The 21013-nt window shown below is 38.6% G+C and overlaps 1 protein-coding gene and 1 long non-coding RNA gene across 2 annotated transcripts in view; both read left to right on the top strand.

The window, feature by feature from the left end:
* Window positions 1-535: 535 nt before the first annotated feature.
* Window positions 536-21013, top strand: part of pla2g4ab (phospholipase A2, group IVAb (cytosolic, calcium-dependent)) — a 26420-nt gene continuing 5942 nt past the window's right edge. The window contains exons 1-17 of the mRNA XM_032524923.1: window positions 536-809; window positions 3052-3165; window positions 5049-5130; window positions 5346-5494; window positions 5852-5965; window positions 6448-6485; window positions 7042-7186; window positions 8725-8861; window positions 9173-9395; window positions 9671-9785; window positions 11683-11820; window positions 11902-11991; window positions 13303-13368; window positions 14187-14317; window positions 14463-14574; window positions 16161-16345; window positions 16442-16631. Coding sequence (XP_032380814.1) covers window positions 3148-3165; window positions 5049-5130; window positions 5346-5494; window positions 5852-5965; window positions 6448-6485; window positions 7042-7186; window positions 8725-8861; window positions 9173-9395; window positions 9671-9785; window positions 11683-11820; window positions 11902-11991; window positions 13303-13368; window positions 14187-14317; window positions 14463-14574; window positions 16161-16345; window positions 16442-16631 — 1933 coding nt within the window. The 5' untranslated portion in view covers window positions 536-809; window positions 3052-3147. The remainder of the gene's footprint in view (window positions 810-3051; window positions 3166-5048; window positions 5131-5345; window positions 5495-5851; window positions 5966-6447; window positions 6486-7041; window positions 7187-8724; window positions 8862-9172; window positions 9396-9670; window positions 9786-11682; window positions 11821-11901; window positions 11992-13302; window positions 13369-14186; window positions 14318-14462; window positions 14575-16160; window positions 16346-16441; window positions 16632-21013) is intronic.
* The window catches only part of LOC116694985 (uncharacterized), a 5509-nt gene continuing 2515 nt past the window's right edge, over window positions 18020-21013 (top strand). Inside the window, exons 1-3 of the long non-coding RNA XR_004333324.1 lie at window positions 18020-18056; window positions 19733-20641; window positions 20882-20887. This is a non-coding gene — a long non-coding RNA (uncharacterized LOC116694985). The remainder of the gene's footprint in view (window positions 18057-19732; window positions 20642-20881; window positions 20888-21013) is intronic.

The following is a 21013-nucleotide window of genomic DNA, read 5'->3' as shown; positions in this document are numbered from 1 at the left end:
AGGTAATGAAGCATCATTATCATGTAACAAACAAAATCTGTCTAAATCATGGAGGAAATATGGAAATAAATATATATAATGTATTAGTATCCTACGTTTTGATTAATGAGTAATTTCCTGCTAATGTTTTTTCTCTAAGAGATGACAGCCTACAATGAAATATATCAAGTGCAAACAGAGCTTTCTCTCCTTTTATTGTCTGAATTAATTATTAGGCTACTTAAAATGATAAAATATTAGCATAATATAACAGTGCTTCTTGAGAACATTTGACTGCAACACATACTGCATACAGAAAGAGACACTTAGGCTAATTTAAAATAATTGTGTCAAAGGGTCTTTTAATCAATTGGCTTAAACCTATTGGAGAAAACCAGCAGCAGACTGATCCAAAAGGAATATTTTACTAGGATGCTTCCCTTTAGCGTCACCCTTGTGTCATGTTTTCCAAAAATGTTTGTTCTCGCATCACAGTCTATCTTTACGCGCCCTCATGTGGACGTCGCTGGGACGTCATTGCGCATTTGGAGAGCAGTCGCCTAGTCAGATTTCCCCACTGAGTCAAAGTCTGACTCTTGTTGAGAGTTTTCGGTAACTCTCCAGTTTCTTTAAACCAACATTTTTAAAGTTACAATACTTGTTAGTCTTCTACTTGTATTTAGGCGTCGTTAAACTGTGATCCTCCTGACTGCCGGGTTTGCGTACTATTTATCTGCCGATAAGCACCTCCTCCTTCTCCAGTCCTGCAGTGGTTCAACGATATTCTCGATCAGCATGACATATTTTTCGGGATTTGCTCTACGGTCAAGGTACGTTTCCAATTTTCTTTCTTTTACAGTGTAGTCAAATGCCTTTTTCGCAAATAGGACAGCAGTTTGAAGAGGAAGGACAACTGTTACTAGTGGTGGTTTTACGAGGGTCTCCGTCAGAAAGTTCCCTTTCAGTAACGCATCTCAGAAGACAAGGAAACGTGCTTTTGCCAACACCTACAGAGCAATAAGACTTGCGAATTCAATTGAAAACATGTGAATCAAATTGGCAACAGCCTGTATTAAGCGCTAAATATGACATATCAGAGTGAACAGATGTCATTAGTTGCATATCAAATAATAAACACTTGCTTTTATTTCCTGTTTCATGTTTACATTATTGCAGATTGATCGCTTACACTATCATCTGCATTGTCTTACATTATCTGTAACGATGAGCATTCCGTGTTACAAACGCAAACCATGAGACCTGTCAGATCTGACCTTATTCTCCCCAGCTATAAGAATCAGGCAAAACCTGTTTATAGTGGCCCTAACACGTTTTGTAGAACGCCTATCATTCAGATAAGAGATCCTCGATTCTTTTGGTAAATGCATAGTGATTTAAAGAAGTGAGATTTATTTTTACCTTTTATGTCTCAGGTAGGACTATACTTGTACAGTAAGGTATTAACTTTCATTTCCTGCAGCTGTTGTGCATCATCATGGCTGGTTGCTGTGTGCCTCTTTTACTTTTTGCATCCTCATATGTAAATGTAGTGCTGTGAAGCGTCTGGGTGATTTTGGCAGGCACACAGGATTCCGCAGCCTGCATGCACTCATTGTCACTGCAAAACAAGGGCAGAGTGAACTGGCACTTGCAAAAGTTGGACCACTGATGCTAACTACGTGACAAGTGCCGTGAACACAGACTCCCTACGTGCTCTCAGTCCACTCAGTAATGATACGCTTTGGTGAACCACTGAGAAAAAGCTGACCTTGATATGCTATCTCACACACACACACACACACACACACACACACACACACACACACACACTACATGCAAATTACTTATCAAGTTATCAACAAATGTTCCAACATTGTAAAGAGAAAGCCTTAATGCTACCCCCTATACAGCAGATTGTACAGTATGTTACACACACACACACACACACACACACACACACACACACACACCATCCTTGCCCGTCATATCAGTCTACTTTGGCATCAGAGATCCACACATTTTCGCTCTCATTCTCTCAATGAATGTGGTATGTATGTGCTTACACGTACATGGTTGCTATTGGCCCAGTGCTCCTTTCATGGGTTTGTGGTTCAGCACATTTTCCCCATGCCCCTGTCAAGATGCAAAAAGCACCACTGATATTTCTAAAGCAATTTTGGCTGTTATAAGAGAGTATTCTTCTTTAAAGGTCCCATGGCATGAACATTTCACTTTATGAGGTTTTTTAACATTAATATGCATTCCCCCAGCCTGACTATGGTCCCCAGTGGCTAAAAGTTGTGATAGGTGTAAACGAGCCCTGGGTATCCTGCTCTACCTTTGAGACAATGAAAGCTCAGATGGACCGATCTGGAATCTTGCTTTTTATGAGGTCATAAGGGGCAAGATTACCTCCCCTTTCTCTGCTTTGCCCGCCCAGAGAATTTGGCCCGCCCATGAGAAAGATACATCATGGCTTTCAAACAAGCAAAGTGACAGTTGGTCAAGGCCAAAGCCCCAACCTCCACTTCAATAGCTACAGACTCAGAAATGGCACGTCCTAACAAAAGCTCATTGTGGGACTGGCTCTGGTGGAGCTAGTTTTTTGTGGAAAAAATGCCTTGGTTACCTTGTTTCAAGCCATTCTAGCGTGGTATAGAAAGCCTGCAAGAAGACTCAGCTTGATTTGTGCCAGTTCTCATTAATATTCAACAAGCTAATCAGCTTGACTCTGATTGGCTAACAACTATCCAATGAGAGCCTGGCTATCAGCATCCTTTACCCAGCGCAACTGGGCAAGCTCATGAATAGTAATGAGCTCAAGCAGCATGACATCAAACTGAACAGCTTTGGTAATTGGCCTGATTTCGCCACTTATTTCTTTTAGTGTCTAGCGGTGACAGAGGAGGTAGCAGTTCATTTTCACATTCACGACATAACACAAGAAGTTTAAATAGTTTAATTGATATGCCTGATTGTGTTGTGGTGATGTGATATGTGAATTTTCTCTGTCTGTTAAAGCTGCACTCCTGCCTTTGCACTGATATTAAACATTTTTGTTTAATTTTCCAGGTTCCAAAGGCTGCAGGTCTGGACTGAGATGTCCTGAGTTAAAGTTCAAATTTTGACGAAGGGGTTTCCTTGAAATTACTCAACTGACAACACACAATGGCTTCCAATATAGTTGTGAGTATTGACATGTACAGTTAAACCAAACCAAGTGACAGTTAAACCAAACCAAGTTAAAACAGAAACTCTCTTATGTAACAAAGCAAAAGCTCAACAGCAAGGCATTTTTCATTAACAACGGAGTAGGTGACAAGTTAATGTAGGTTGTTTTCAGCAGAAAATATCATAAATCTGTGTGATAGTTGCATTCACAGCACTGTTTGACACTTTAAAATACGTAAGAAGACTCACAACACTGTTTTAAAGACTTATAAATGGATAGTTGAAACCAAATTCTCTGTCAGGAAAGGTCACATCTTGAAACTACTGTAAAATAAATATAAACGTAAGGTAAGATTTCTTGACAAAGACTGATAGTTCTGGCTGCCTATGAGGCTGACTCAAAAAACAAAACAACTTCTTAATCCAACACATGAGTTCAGTAATGCATATGTATGAAGGACAAAGGGAACATTGATAGAGATTAATGACCTCCAAAAGAAGCTGTATTTGAACTTATATATCTCATATTTTTCAACATTAAAGAGTGGCGACATTAGCACAAACTTTGAAGTATACCTGTATACTATGTCTGGTAATGCTTTATAACACAAAGGTTGCTACTGGTACTTAAATTTAGGTACAGTGGAAGAAAACTTGACTATGAGGAACAAGGAAGTAACAATTGAACATTTTAGAGGAAATTATGTTTTGTCTACTGGGTACAGTAATAGGGAACAAGCCTGCAGTTTGGGAAAAATGGTGTCACAGTAATGAGACACATAAGTAATTAACGGATCTCCCAATATAGATAGATATGCTACCAAAACTGTTGGGGAAATCTCTTGGTTACATTTAAAGTAAATGGATAATGTTCCCAAAATGATGAAGCTTGGAGAAAAGGAATACAAATCTTGGAATAATGAGAAACTTGGCAATCATTTGTGTTGTAGAGCAATATAGGCTACTTTTTGTACATTTTATGTTCTTTGGATTGACTACAGTTTAGGTGTTGTTCTTATTAAATATTTCATGTATTTATTTTATTTGCCAAGTACATTTACACATACAATGAATATACAGTCTCCTCTGCATTTAACTTATCTTATTTCATTAGGAGAAATGAGAAGCCATAGTCTGACACCTGGGGTTTTGACTTATGACAAGGACAATGGAAGGTGTCACCTAGCATGCATGTCTTTATGGTGGAAGGAAAACCCATGTAAACACAGGGAGAACTTGCAAACTCGACACAGAACGGCCCTGCTGGGGAATCTAACCCAGTACTCAGCAGTGCCTACTTGCTGTGAAGCTTCAGGGCTAACCAAACAGCAGCAGTTACCAGTTGAGGTTTCATCCAACAGAAAATATCGTTTTCACCTGACAAAAACTGCTATTATAAAGTGTTGTCCAATGGTTAATCCCTTAATCCTGTTAGTATTCTTCTTCCACTGGGCCTACATGTAAGAACCAGTGGGGGCAGGTAGTCTTTTATTGCCTCCTGACTCATAAAACACAATTACACTGTAAATCCCGGGCTGTGCTACCACATGTTTTAAAAATGAGCATTTTGCTGTCCATTTGCATGGAGAACGTATTTTTTGATCATTGTGAACACAGCTGGGAAGTGAGCTTCGAACTAGAGAATTTCACAGCGAATGTGACAGCCAGCGTCAACATGCCAAAAACCTCAGATGTTTTAACTGATTGAGAGTTGAATGATGAATCTAAAGAGAACCTGACTACATCACATTTTATATTGTAACTAGATTTCCCATTCAGTATGGGTTAGGCACCTACCTATCATGCGTGAGTCTAATCATTGTCATTTTTATCTTTGTGGTTGGAGGAATTTTCACACATGAGACAATGAACTTAACTGAGTGAATGTTAAATTGCAGGTGGATCAGCAGTTTTCTCACAAATTCATAGTGACGGTGGTTCGAGCCGAGAGCGTCACCAAGGGAGCGCTGGGTGACCTGTGTGAGTCTTAACACCCCCCCCCGTCATGTCATTCTAACATTAAAACAATTTTTGTTGCAAATTATTCAGAACATGCTGCATGTCCATAGTAGCTACATGTCTATGTTATTTTAACTGGAATTGTATTATGTGCTTATGCTGAGTACACAGTATCCTAAAGTACTTTGACTTTAAGATTCTGCATTTCATTAACACTGGTGAATTTGTGTGCACAGTGGACACCCCGGATCCATATGTGGAGCTGTTCATCCCAACGGCCCCAGAGAGCAGAAAGAGGACCAAGCACATAGACAATGACATCAACCCAAAATGGAACGAGACCTTTCACTTTATATTAGACCCTAACCTGCACAACGTCCTGGAGGTTAAGATTTGCATTTTATTGACTAGCAATGTCTATTACAGTAAAGGATGACAAGCAGTAACGTAGAGGAGAATAATTAAGCGTTGTGGTAGACATTCTAATACTTAGGTGAGATCTGAAAGAAAGCTTCGTTCAACTACAAGTCTTTGAAGTATTTAAACTAGGATCAAAATTACTCATCATAGTTTAAGGTCATCTAAGGTGAAATAAATAAATGAAGCCTCTTCTGAAGGTCTAAATTGATCGTTGTCTAATGTCAAAACTAAATGGGACTTAATCACAAACCAGAATAACTAATGAATGGTTCTTGGTTCTAGGCTATTTAACCATTTAAATGATTATGTTTATCTCAATCAGGTAACATTAATGGACGCCAATTATGTGATGGATGAGACCCTTGGGACTGCGACCTATGATATTACCAAACTCACTGTTGGCCGGAAAAAGATGGAGCCTTTCCTCATTGGAAAAGTAAGACATTCAATCCCAGCAGACTCAAGGAGTTGTGCAGGGGTAGCATTGCTCAAATTTACAGGTGCTTCCTTTAAATATTGGTTAAGCTTCCAGATTTTACAAAGAAATTAAATGTGTGAAGATGGATTATAAGTTAATATTAAGTATTACATTATAATATTCCATATTGCTGATTGAAGATATACTGCGTGTGTACCAAGACTAGAGTGTGCCAACAGAATCACTCTTTTTTGGTAGTTAATAATAACAGAGTAATTAAATGATATGCTTCTAAAAAAGAAGAAGCTTGAAGAAATTCATTACATTTCTATTTAAATTATCCCAAAAGTTTTAAATTAACCATTCCTTTCTTTTTCCTTCTCATTGTATTTTTTCATCTCTTAGCTTTTGTTTTGACACTTAATGTTTGCCCGTTGACAGAATTACCAACCAGCTGCTCCTTTACATGACAATAATCCCATATTTCATTGTTTTGACAGGCAACCAAAGTATACTTAGAGATGACGCTGGAGATCTGGTATGTATTCCCCTGGAAATCAAAAATTATCTCACTATATTTTATTTAGTTGTACAGCAATGATTGTTTTGCACAGTTCACTCTGTGATCAACCTAAATGCCTTCTTGTGAAACAGCAATACTGATTATGGATGAGTAAAGAATTGTGTACACAGCTTTAAGAAGATAGGAACTAAAACTAAAATTAGACTCAAACAGGATGTGTGTAAGCATACATAGTGTTAACATGAATCATAAGTCCTGTGCCATCATTACATAGGGGTTAGTGGGAGGATTGTGCAAGGCCATACGTGTTTGAAGGGTGTAATCATGAGAAGGCTGGCAGTAAAGGGTAAGAGGTCCAGACTGTTTGTCTGTGGATGTATGTCACACCAAACCACCCAGAGGCAGATTTTTTGTGACCTAAAGATCAGTTTCAGCATCATCAGTAGTCTTTACATGTGGCGAGATCATATTCTCTATCTGCCTCTCAGCAGAAAATGTAAAACATGAGTTATTGTTTGTCTTTCCTCTATTATATTTCAGTGAACCTTATTTCTGTCATTTGTTGCTGCAGTACCAAACTGGACTTGCGGTTTAGCCGGGCCCTTTGTGACAAAGAGAAGCATTTCAGACAGACCCGCAGAGAGAGAGTGATGCTGGGCATTAAGAAGCTGCTTGACATGGAGAAACCTCTTTTCCTCCCCAGCTCTCCAGAGGAGGTGGGAAAACAGTAACAAATTCAAGTGTTAACACAGCAACAGTTGGTATTTAAAGTCAAAACTAGTTTTAGAACATATAATGGTACAGTAGTGAAGATTTTTGGATTTGAGAGGCTGCTGTGTGCTGCAACTGTCTGTTTCCCCCTGATTCCAGTCTTTATGCTAGCTATTCTAAGAGTTTCCTGGCTGTAGCTTCATATTTAGCATACAGAGTGCTATCTTTTCTAAAGCAACAAAACAAATACGGTTATTTTACAGAATTAAAAACTATTTCTTTAATAAAAGATCCCTTTTTCTCATTTTATTTATATTTAACGTTTTTCATGTTGGTGGTGAACTTTAGTTGTCAATGCTCTGCTAGCCTGCTGCTGCACCACTCACCTAAAAGCTATGCTATTGTTTGCTGCTACTGCTGCTATTTATAGAGCAGTTCAAAAGCCCCACCTCAACCCCAGCATCCACCTGTTGGCTCTGAATCTACATTCTCCAAAAGGGAGAAAGGTTAATGTTATTGCGCCCTACTGTGCCAAGTTTTCTTGTGGAGAGTGATTAGGTCAGAGCCTAAATGCCAAATACCTGCGCTGCACATATTTTACACTTACATAATACCATATTACATTCCATTGTTATGTTTAGCTGCTGTAGCCTCTTAACATTACATGTAAATGATGGGCGTGATATGTGTGCTTACTGTATACTTTCATTCTTGCAGATTCACTCTTAGTATCTGTAGCACTTACTAGTTAAGATGAAGAAAATCTACAAAGAAAAATCATGCAAATGGTCTATTCTTCTTAAGTAATATAATCAGAATTGCTAAATTACAAAACTGTAATTTTGCAAATGTGTTCTCAGCTCATGACACTAACACACACATAACACTGATATTTCTCACAAACCATACAATTAGCCTCATAAACCTGCAAGTTCTGCAGCTGTTTCAGAGTGGTGTGGTTTTGGCTAGATGCCCTTGGGACTGGCCTGTAATCTCTAGCCAGGCTTGCTCATGTCTTTAACGTGTTCCGGAAGCTCCAGAAGAATGAGATAAAAGTTACTGCCTTCCACTATGCTACAAAAATCTCTCAACTCCCTATCCAGGAGGACTCTTGTGGAAATTTGTCTGCCAGCATATTCAGAACTGACCACAGACTGCAGAAAGGAAGCTATGTTGCACAATGAGAATTATGAAATAGTTGAAAATTTGAAGGCACAAAACAATGTTGCAGAGACGTGATGTATGAAGGCACAGGAGGGAAGTTACTCAACTTGAAAGAATGAGAATGAATGCGAGACTAATACTCTAATGTGTAGAACGTAATTATGTAATTATGCCTCTATCTTTTTCTTCTTTTACACATTATGTCTGTGTGTGTGTGTGTGTGTGTGTGTGTGTGTGTGTGTGTGTGTGTGTGTGTGTGTGTGTGTGTGTGTGTGTGTGTGTGTGTGTGTGTGTGTGTGTGTGTGTGTGTGTGTGTGTGTGTGTGTGTGTGTGTGTGTGTGTGTGTGTGTGTGTGTGTGTGTGTGTGTGTGTGTTGCAGGTGCCGGTGATAGCCATAGCAGGCTCAGGAGGTGGTTTCCGTGCCATGGTCGGCTTCTCAGGTGTGATGAAAGCGCTGTTTGAGTCTGGGGTCCTTGATTGTGCCACATATGTTGCTGGCCTCTCTGGATCTACATGGTCAGTTTTTATTTCTCCTCATCTCCTCTCTTTTTTTCTGACACCCTTTATTTCAAGAAACTTTTGTTTGTTTTTGTCCTTTTCTTCCCTTCTGGGAAACCTTTCTGCCCTCCTCTGCTGGTATAATGCTGTCACATCAAGCGTGCACCTCTGGCTTGTTTCAGTCTCCATCTTCATATTTGTAGATTTAACTTCCTTACAAGTGCAGTACCTCTTTCATACATCTTGTACAAAGCAAAGTGATATTTATTGACTGATCTGACAGCGTTTTACATTGCATTGACATTTATACAATTCTCTTTTCTCTGTAGGTACATGTCCACTCTCTACTCCCACCCAGAGTTTCCTAATAAAGGCCCAAAGGACATCAACCCGGAGCTAATGAAGAGAGTTAGCAGTAACCCACTGAAGCTGTTGCTGCCCCAACACATCACCAACTACATACATGCCCTCTGGACCAAAAAGGCTGCCGGGCAGCCTGTTACCTTTACCGATATCTTTGGTATGCTCATAGGAGAGACGCTTCTACCTGCGGTAAGAGCCACCTGACAGCTGTTGGTTACGTTTATTTTTTCTTATTTCCTTATTTCTCCAGTTCCTTCTTTCTCAGAAGTATGCCAATCATCCTCTTCCCTTCAGTTCATGATTCATTCCCTCTCTTTTCTCTTGAACTGGCATCACCTCAACACATGTTTCTTCCCACCAATATTTTATTTCCACATAGCCACAATAGCTGTGATGAGATTAGACTCTTACTACCTGCAGAGCGTGAGTGTAAATTGCTAAAAGACTGTGTTCTCTCCCACCAGAGGATGGACATCAAACTGAGTAGCATTCAGGAGAAAATAAATCAGGCCCAGAGTCCTCTTCCTCTCTTCACATGTCTGCATGTCAAGCCAGATGTTTCTGAGCTCATGTTTGCAGGTAAATATCTGTCTTTTTGTAAGTACCTGCATGTGGCTTTACATTGAATGGTGTGTTGCATGTACACAGTGTCCATCATATAACTGTTTTGCATATGTAATGAGTAACTAGAGATGACGAGTTTGGCCACATGCAAAACAACCAAGCAGTACTTGTTTCCTTGTAATGCTGCTCCGCCACCACAGAGAGGATGTGCCATGGTGTGGTGGGCTGTCATCTAGTGATGGCTCTGTGGTGGCAGAAAGCAACTGTGCTATATCGAGGAACTAAGTAGTGTGCACAAGGGTTATGGGGTTTTTCCCACTATACTTCCTCATAGTTGATACAGCCTGCACAGTACTGTAATGGTATGCTTTGCCCCCATGTTACTAACATTTAAATACAAAATACAATAAAGGAGCAGCAACATATAGACACTATCTACTGACTTTGAAATTAAAAACTATAGTATTACAGTAAGACTGAAGTGGGTGTTGTATTTTGGAGACACTTTCTGTAGCTCTTCTGTAAACAATGAATAGGAGATTGACTAAAATAAACCTCATCATTAGAGCTGCAATTCCAATTAAGTCTTCCTATCATCATTTATTTGATGACATTACACACTTGTCTTCAGTCACAAATGTCTGTGTTCACAAATCAAAATCGAATTATTGTTTTTATTGTTTAAATGTTGCTGTTACATATATCAAATTTGCGTAATTTCATCTTCGAAGAACAACAAAACAGTACATTGTAAACTGTGTCTGTCTGACAAAAGATCCCGAAGCCAAAGAAAACAGCGATAACAAAACACTGAGATAGTATGTCACTTAGGAATGTATGAGACTCAGTGCAAAATATGTCTTCCACACAATTGTGACAACAAAAGGAAACTGTATATTTCTGTCTGATGAAGTGTCAATGTTGTGCAGCATCACTTTTGATCTGCACTCAGTCCTAAACTAGAATCACAGTTAAATTTAAAAATACACTCAAGTGCTATGTCATTAAAAATGTGTAATAAAATAGGCAAGACTTGTCCTTCGGTTTTTTCTTGACTTTTTTTAACTTATATCCCCATTTTGTTTTTTATAATCCGGCTGAATGGAAGATACCTTATCAGAAGACAGCTGTGAAATTCTCTTCACATTTAAGAGGCAATTAGGTTACAGAGGAAGTAGTTCTATTGTATGTGTGCATTTTTCTCTGTGTATGTTTATGTGCATTTGTTGCGATGATTTGCATGCCTGAGTGTTTGTTTGTGTGTATGTGACAGCTGCTGCTGTAAAAGCTGTTGCAAGTGCGACCTAATGACTAGTTGGTGTTGAAAGAAAAGTAGCCAGGGCCTAAATAATTCCATTCTGATCTTTTTGACCCCTGTAGTTCCCTCCACTCTCTGTGTAGATATGATGTACTGTGAAAGTAGTCAGAACTTTTACTTAAGTAAAAGTGGCAATACTACAGTGTAAAAATACTTACTTAAAAAAGGGTAAAAGGGTTTGATTCAGAAAGGCCCTTTTTAGAACTGCAGTACAGTACCTACTGTTGTTTACTACTGACAACTGCAGACACTGACTATAATTCCAAATTAGTTTTCACTTATTCAAATTCAAATGTTGTTTATCTGGTTTTAGTCCAATTGACTTTATTTAGATTTAACCCTCCATAAATGCATTTTGGCACATGGGAGATTGAATTGAAAGTGGCACTCTCCTCTAAGGCAGATTTTAGTGTGAGTAAAATATTTTTATGTGTTATTTACAGACTGTTTTGCATTGTAATTCTAGTGTACAGTACAAATGCACATGGAGAGGATGTATTAGTCAGTGACAGGTACTTTATGACTATTGCGATCATATTGGTTCAAAACATGTGTTACATTTCCATTACATTAACCCTGAGGTTTAACGTGCAGACTGGGTGGAGTTCAGCCCGTATGAAATTGGGATGGCAAAGTACGGCACCTTCATGACCCCCGACTTGTTTGGAAGCAAGTTCTTCATGGGAACCGTTATCAAGAAATACGAGGAGAACCCAATACATTTTCTGATGGGTGAGAAAGATATTTTCATCTAATACGGTCAGGTCATTTGACATTAGTAAACCTACTAACAGTCTGTTTTCACTGTTCCAGGTGTGTGGGGCAGCGCCTTCTCCATTCTGTTCAACAGAGTGCTGGGAGTCAAAGACACAGTTGGTGGCAGCACCATGGAGGAGGAGTTAGGTACTTTTGCGGTTTATCTTCATTTTTTGTTTTTCTTCATCGTTTGTCCTGAACTTCCCTGATTTAAAGATGTAAAGCCCTAAATAAATAATGGTTCTTTGCAGGTTAAGTGCAAATGACATTAAATACATTCATCTGATTAATTGGAACAGCACAGAAATCCAATAATTGACAAAACAATTTCACCACTAAGTCAGTCTAGTAGCTGTTTAGAGGCCATTGATCATCTAACATGATTTTAATCAGCAGATGGAGTTAGCTCAGTTGTCAGGGAACAGTAAATGTTAAAATTTTAAATTTTTCCAAGCACTTGTCATCCATGTTGGCTTATATAAATAGTTTTCAATCAATAAAACAATGAACCAAAAAAGATAAATACAAAAATATTGTTTCACAGTGATGCAGTCTTTTTTATTTAGTGTGAATAAAAAAACACTATTTCATGCTTGTAAATATATCTATATTTATGTAAATTGAAAAAAATATTTTATATACTTTGATTAACTGGCCAATAAATTAATTATTGCATAAATAAAATGTATTTCCAGTGTCCAAAACATATTTACTATAAAATAGGTATCATCCTTTCAATATATGTGAAAACATATTGGGAAACTGTGGATCTCGATCTTGAACATAATCTGAAATGTGTGATTAGTCATGTTCATTTGTTTCCAGGTAATGCCATAGTTTTGAATCTTCTGAGAAAACAGCTTCTTCTGAAACTGAAATCCAGTTGTGCTTGAATTAGATCCTGTTGTTGTCTGTATTTCCTCGTCACTTTGTCTCATGCCAGAATTACTTTCTCACACTTTGGTATCCTCACACCTTTAAAGATAGCCAACCTAAAATGTTCTCAGCAGGTTAAAAACGTGGAGTTAGTGCGTGTGTACGTGCGTGCGTGCGTGCGTGCGTGTGCGTGTGTGTGTGTGTGTGTGTGTGTGTGTGATGTTACCACAACAGTGGGAAGGTATCAGCTTTCCTGTGAATATTCCAACAGCTCATCGGATGTTTATTTTGGTTGAACGCATTTGTTTGGGGTGACCTTTAAACATTCAGACACTTTGACAATGCATTGGTTGTCTGAAAGTGTTGAGAACGTCTCCACCCAGTTTAAGAATGCTTTACTTTATCAGGTGTATTGCGTTTCTCTGAGGACTTATTTTGAAAGAGATAATAGACAGTGAATTTGATAATGTCATATAACTAAACAAAAGCATTCTGTCGGTGACAGTATTGCAATGTGGTATGAATTAACATCCTACTGTTGAAGTTGTAACCTGATGAGTGAAGCTGTCTTGTGTCTTACAGAGCAGATCAAACCACAGCACATCGTCGGAGAAGACAGTCTGGACAATGACCATGAGCCCCGTAAAGGTGAGCTAAGATACGCATGATTCACACAAGGAGTTTACATACAGACACCTTATTGTGCAGTATGATTAAGTGTTTTATGGTGTTTTAAGTGTGTCAGCAACTATCTTTACACATTAATTCTGAGAGAAAGTAAACGCCTTAACGCCTATTTCTTAAAATGTCCGTGGTAATGCTGCCATACCTACAGTATGTGTTGTTATGACTCGTCTACATCGGAACAGCTACTGGGGTTTCTGTCAGGGCAGGAAGAAGTGCTGATACATTGAGCTTTTACTTGGAACTCTTTAGTTTGCAGACAGTTATAGTTTACACATGTTGACCAAAGTGTTTTCCTCTTCATGATCCTTCATGATTTCTTTTTGCAAATGTGAGCTTTTGTTGTGAGTTAATTAAAGACAGAAAAAAGAGGTAGAGAGAAAGAAAGTGAAGGGGTGCTGTAAAATGAGTGACATACCGTTTTTTTGTTGAAAATTAATTACCCTTGAAGATAGAATAAAAAATCACTTTGTATAAAACGTGAAAATAACATTTTTTTAAACTTAAGAAACTAGTTATAAAATCACTTCTGGCTCTCTTTTGTTACAACTTTACCTAGTATCTTAATTGCTCCTGAAAGTTCTCTTTTAACTCTTTGGTCTCTACCAACTCCTTAGGGAAATAGCTTGCTCTGCAGCTGCTAAATGCTCCACTGTGTTCACCTGCTAGTCAGTAACTGTGTTTGTCTACACATTTGTGCCACCACTGGTGTAAAACGTGTGCAAAGATTGCTACAACATTTGATTTTACAGTATTTTCTCTGTCATCTTTTCGTTGCTCAGGGGGGACAGAGAACCAGGATGGAGAAGACGATCGCACTGCTAAGGCTAAGGCTAGCTGGACTCATCGGATGTTTTCGTCACTTTTCAGTGACTCATCCTTATTCAACACGAGAGAGGGCCGGGCTGGGAAGGTAACTCAATATGTTTATTCATCACAAAATTATACTATTTTGTAACACTTCAGTAAACACTGCATGTGCTCTAGCTGCATTTCTTTATTTCACTTTTTCTGTAACAATCTTTTTCTCTCCATAACCTATCTCACCCTGTTGCCAGGTGCATAATTTCATGCTGGGCCTAAACCTGAACACCAGCGTCCCATTCTCTCCGGACAGTGAGGTCAGATGCAATGCCCCCATACCTGAGGAGGAGGTGGATGCTGTCACAGGTAAGAAGGATGGTCACAATCAGCTGCTTTTAAAGCTTGGGGTAGGCAGTTATATTTTGGCATCATTGGGCAACAGTTCCATAACAACATTTCAGTATATTGCTATTTAAAGTGTCAGAGAGAAAACTAGACTTCTGCACCTCCTCTTTGCTCTGTTGTCAGGCTTTAGAATCTAGCCCAGGGAGGGTGACTTTAGCTAATCAATTACAGGTCATTTTATAGGGAGAACCTTCCTATTGGGTGTTCTACAAATGCAGTTGTGCATGTCTGATTCAATGGTAGACAATCCTGCAGAAATAGTTGCTTTTCAATATTGGTAACAACTGTCTACACTCCAAAGCAACACAAAAAAGCTGGACTTAACAAAAAGAAGGTCTAAAAGAGAGTCTGACAATAATTGCAATACAAAAAAGTGTCAATATCTGTGAAGCATTTCAGAGATAGAGAGGAAATGTTGCAAACAGTTGGCCTTCAGCTAACTTTAGCCAAAGGCTCAGAGCTTCCGCTAATTTAAGTTCATGTCTGTGTGGCTTGCTCCTCAAATCACAGTATGTAATCCCAAATTCAAATGTCAGGCCTACAAGTTTGCAAAGAAAACAGGACAGCATCAGGATTACAATCATGTATGTGTGTAACATGTATATCCATCAGTGTGATGGAAATCATTGCATGAGCTATTGTATAAAGCGTCAGGTGGGAGAGGCTGAGGACGGAGGGAAGAGCTGCAGAATAGCTTTTTGTTTTTCATGAAACCCTACCCCAGCTGTAATTTTTGAAGAAAAAGATAAACAACGACAGGACATAATTATTTAACATATTGTGTTTTTGATTCTCCAGTTTTTGATAATCCTGTGTGGCAATGTTAATGGAACTGTATCCAGACCGATTATGAAATGATATTGAAACATTTGGAAATGGACAAGAACAATTAATTTGCAAGTAGATGCAATGTGTTAGGTGCAGAGGTATTTTGCTGCAAGCAGCAGTCTGTGATGAGAGCAGTGAGAGTAAACAAGTAAAGTTGTAGGCTAGAAAACTGGAAGAATGAACTGTAAGACGCCAAAACGCTCGGTAGAGCTCAGGTAATTGGCATAGTTTGTGTTAATTGTGGGTTAATTACTACAAGCAACTTCTTTTACATTGCATGCATTTATTTGAACCCATTCTTAATATAAAAATATTGCTTAGCGAAGCTTTAATTAAAAAAGAAATAAAAGACATTTCTTTTGGAAGAGTAAAGTAGCTTTGCTACTGGTACTGAAACACAGGTGTGGTTAGTGCATTTTTCAAATGATACCCAGCCCTAAACTTCCATCAAACATTATAGGTGAGTCCTTACACAGTTAAATTGGTTTTTAAATGTTTTTTTAATCTGTTTTTTATATATTTTAGTCTATGTATTCTTACATACGTCTGTATGATTGTTGTATTTTCATTTTCTTTATGTATGTAAGTACACAAGGACCTATGTCAAATAAAGCAATCTGAATCTGAACCTGGTGTGGCGTGTGGCATGAAATTTGGCTGCAGACATTTTCCCAATCATGTTCCTGCATCATTTATTTGATTTAGTGTGATTTTCTCAGACCCAGATGAGTTTGATCGCATTTACGAACCTCTTGATGTGAAGAGCAAGAAGATCCACATAGTGGACAGCGGCCTGACCTACAACCTTCCCTACCCTCTCATCCTGCGACCAGAGCGTGGTGTCAACCTCATCATCTCCTTTGACTTTTCTGCACGACCCAGTGACACCAGCCCCCCATTCAAAGTCAGCGTCTAAACTCTTTTTACAGTCATGAATTGCTAAAAATGATTTGTGCAAAACCATGAACATGTTTTTCTCATTTGTAAATGTACGCCACAGGAGCTCCTGTTGGCCGAAAAGTGGGCTCGAATGAACAAGCTTCCATTCCCCAAGATCGATCCCAAAGTCTTTGACCGCGAGGGCCTGAAGGAATGCTACATCTTTAAGCCAAAAAAAGGCGAAAAGAACTGCCCGACTATCATCCACTTTGTCCTGGTCAACATCAATTTCAGGACATTCAAGGCACCTGGTAAGTACAATATGTGTGTGAAAGTTTCCACAGAATGTGAGAGGAGGAAAATATACCAAGGCTCTTTGTATTATAATAATATAATATAATATAATGTCTTACCGTCATAGCACATGACCCATATCTCCCATAAAATGGCACACTGTGATTATTCGGCCAGCAGCAGACAGTTTTTTATGTTCAGCCTGAAGTTGGGCCCCTGATCTGAGTGACCCGAATAAACAAAGTCTCTGCTCAGGGCCTCTGTGGTTTCGTTGTGGAAATGGTGTGTCTGTCTTTTAGCATACTTGCAGTCGACTGAGTGTGAGTGTGTGTGCACAGGCACAGATGTGGACCACAGTGTGTTTAGTTTTATAAGCTGCTCGGGTGAATTATGGTTCCTTAAGGAGCCAGGTGCCGGTAGGGAATCTCTAGCTCCAGTGGGAGAGCTCTGTGTGTAAATAGGCCATATATCATGAGCAATACATAGACACACTATTTCCACATCTCCATCTCATCTGCACTGCTGCATCTTTGCATTCATTAGGGCTTCAGCCCACATACTTCCTCAGTCTGTTTATGGACGTTACATTAGCTTTTTGCGCTCAAACCCAAAAGACATCTGAGGGAAATACACCATAAATGGACTTCCCGTTTGAGGAAGTTATTCAGGCCATTACGGAGTTGGTTCACTGCTGTATATGTGGATTTTCCAAACCACAACTTCTTTCTGCATGTGGTCTTTCATCTTTATTCCAGTAAAAAAAAAACAATCAGGATCAATGTTACATTTTTACTCAAAAGTACATAATGGATCTATTTTGAATATTTAGCAGGGAAGTTAATTTTATTTTTAACAAAAGAAAACAAAACATGTCAAATTTGAGGCAGTGGAATATGAGTGGAATAATAAAGTATATCGTTCATGTGCTGAAATATGGGCCAACAGAATCTGAATTTGAATCACAATAATTTGAAATTGTATTGTTTAATTGAATCATTGCATTGAAATCCGGAAATCAATGAAAATTCAACTCTTTATATATCTTCACATTCAGTTCTCACAATTCAAATTCAGTTTACAAAATTGAATTTCAAGTTACTGTGACAGACAACCGGGTACTTGAAGGATGAAGGAAGAGCGCGGATCAATAGATAGACAACGTTTCTTAAAGTCTAGTATCCTTCTTTGGTAGGACTGGTCCTTCCACGTCAGGTCCTTCAGAGGCCAGGCTCCTGTGTTGCATTTGGAGAACACGTAAATGGAAGAGGCTAGCAAGTGCACGTCATTTGTGCACACTGCATTTCAAAACTCTGGATGAAATGGTTGTGGAACAGTGAACTGTGCTGTTAATTTTTTTTGTTGAGATGGAGAAGGTGAATCATTGTCAGACTGCTTGCAGAAGGAAAAAATACTGTTGGCAACTTTGCCCGCAACGTGCGATGGTAGGTAACGTTACTGACACTAAAAGGCTAGGATGTAAGCAAATAGTCGTTAGCTCTTATTTATCCCTTGTTACATAAATTAAAAACTCGTGAGAGTTCATGTTTGTAGTTGTCATAACACTTACTGGTAAGGAGAATTACATTCATTAATCGTAATTACATAAAGCTCACAGTGGCTAACAGTTTACATTAGCTTGTATTTACTGCATACATGTAGCATTAGCTCATTGTTCAGAAGCTTCTAGCTTTCAAACAAATGCAGTGCAAATATGATCAGCAACTACAAGAAGGTAAATGCTACCAGCTAATGAGCTACCACATAATATGCAGTAAATTGTTTCAAGTTTCAAGTTCGAGTTTCAAGTTTATTGTCATATGCTCTATAGTACACAGTACCACAGCAATGAAATATAATATGCCTTTTTGCACTCTCTCAGCACCAGTCAACAATAACATTTAAAATAATAACAATATTAATAATAACATGAATAGCATTTAAAACTTTAAAACAGCACAGTAGACATAGTGACTAAGTGACTAAGTACAGGTCACAGCCCTCCTTCCTGCTGTGCCATCAGTCAGTAACCTTATCACCTGGGGGTAAAAACTATCCCTAACGTGATGTGCGCGTTACTCTGCAAACGTCTCCCTGATGGAAGGTGGGAGAAGAGGTTGTGTTCAGGATGACTAGAATCCTGCATAATACCTTGTGCCTTCTTAGTTCCAGTAAATATGTTGCAACGGTTCAAGTGGAACGCCAATGATTTTAAATGCAGTTTTGACCACCTTTGTCAAAAGATTAAGGTCATGTGAAGTAGCCCTACCAAACCACACTGCAATGTTGCCTGTCAATATACTCTCAATTGTATAACGGTAAAAGTTCTGTAGAATATTAAGGGACATACCATATTTCTTAAGACACCTCAAAAAATATAGCCTCTGATATGAAGCGACCATGTGAGGGAGTCTGAAATGTGGATGCCTAAGAATTTAAATGTGTTGACAATTTCAACTGAGTTGTTAATAAAGACAGGTGTATGTGTGAGTTTGTTCTTCCTAAAATCAATAATGACCTCCTTAGTTTTCTCCACATTAAGGGACAGATTATTTCTGCGGCACCACATGATCAAGTTACTCACCTCATCCTTGTAGGCAGTTTTATTATTGCTGTCAATGAGTCCTATCACAGTAGCATCATCTGCATAATTCACAATACTATTTGTGGGATGTTTTGCCATATAGTCATATGTGTACAGACTATATAATAAAGGACTGAGACAGCAGCCTTGAGGTGCGCCGGTGTTTAGCACTATAAAGGCTGAGTATGTAAGGCCAACTTCAACTGTCAGTTGCAAGTGAGGAAGTTAAATAGAACTGTAGACACACAAGTTTTAACCAACATATGAAAAGTCATAATAACAACTCCTTGATAAACACCCACTAACACAGTAAAGGTAGGTGTTCGTGTATTAGTTTACAGTTCATCATGGTCTTAACTGACTGTTGACCATTTGATCAACAGTTGTCAGTTAAGACCATAATGAAGAAACTACACCCCATAGTTACATTAAGTTCCTTCATGTTACAGTATGTTTAAATATACCATACTTCTAATCTTACCAGGACAGGTTAGATGGCTACTGCACTAATCTAAAGCTTTCTCCTTCTGTCTGCAGTCTGGAAGCAACGCCATCATCGGCAGCTGAGTCTGATCGCTGCTTCATGTTGAATATACTTGTGTGTACAGTATATAGTAATGTTTGAATAAATGTTATAATGAAGATAAACATATCGTAAATGTCCTTTTAGAGCTTGTATACCTAATGAGTTATCATTAAAACAGGTAGCATCTGAATATAATTATTCAGGTAGAAGCTTCCTGTGTCCAGGTCATGATTTGATGGAAAAATAGACATTGAAAAACAGTTTAAATTATATACACACCTAAAAACGTAAAGACACAGACAAAGCAGTTAATTTAATGTATTTTTTTTTTAAATGCCAATTTCTAATATAGATAATAATCTATTCAACATCTCTCATTGGCCTCTGTCTCCCTGCTTTCTTGTCTTTTGCTTTCCCTGTCCTCCTCCACATCTCTCCCTTCTGGTGATGTCAGTGCAGCTCTTGGGCTTTGTTTGTCCTCTTGGATCGGGGCAATCATACTGGAGCAGACTGCCCTAGTGCCTCATCCATGTTGACAAACCAGGCCAAGTTGCTGCTGTGGCTTCAATTATCAGTGACCGCCTCCGTTTGTTCCTTAGTCCCTGTTAAAAGAAAGCAAACACAAGAAAAACATGTTTACCATTATGAATGCTATAACGTAACATTACGTTATACTTTTTACGTGGGAATCTACTCATACATTTTAGCTTTCATTTAACGTTGCAGATTTACCTACAATCCTCAGCTACAACTGATAAACAAACCAATTTCTAAATTTCGGCAAACGTTACGCATATACAGGAACGGCACATAAAAAGAGATGAAAATGCCACCGAACATTAAACTTTACAAACAAAAGACAGCAACCCAGCTAATAGCTTAATGTTAAATGATAGGTTCAGTTAGCGTAACGTTAGCTTGTGATGTATTGTGATGTAAAAAACTAACAATGTGTTGTTTAATCTCTGGCAAAGGAGTGAGGCTAGAAGTCCAGTGGAGAATTAACAAAGGGTTTAATGAAACAGCATGATTAAGATGATATGACAAAGACAGATGTTACACTGCAGCTGTCAGTGGACTGAAAGACGTGCCTCCCTTCTGGAGTCACATTGATCAGTCCTGAAAATTTCTAAATCACACACATTTATTCACTAGAGTAGAGGGTGGTTCCTCAAGGGAAAAATCTCCTTATTGGTCAAATGTCCTTACAAGAAAGTTGTTATTTCTCAATCCATGTATCTTGAGACCACACCCGGCCATAGGATCCAAGTCAGTGTCACCTATTTTCAAAC

This window comes from Etheostoma spectabile, chromosome 9, assembly GCF_008692095.1.
Source record: "Etheostoma spectabile isolate EspeVRDwgs_2016 chromosome 9, UIUC_Espe_1.0, whole genome shotgun sequence".
Lineage (NCBI taxonomy): Eukaryota > Metazoa > Chordata > Actinopteri > Perciformes > Percidae > Etheostoma > Etheostoma spectabile.
Note: the sequence above shows the minus strand (reverse complement) of the source record. Positions and strands in the feature narration are given on the sequence as shown.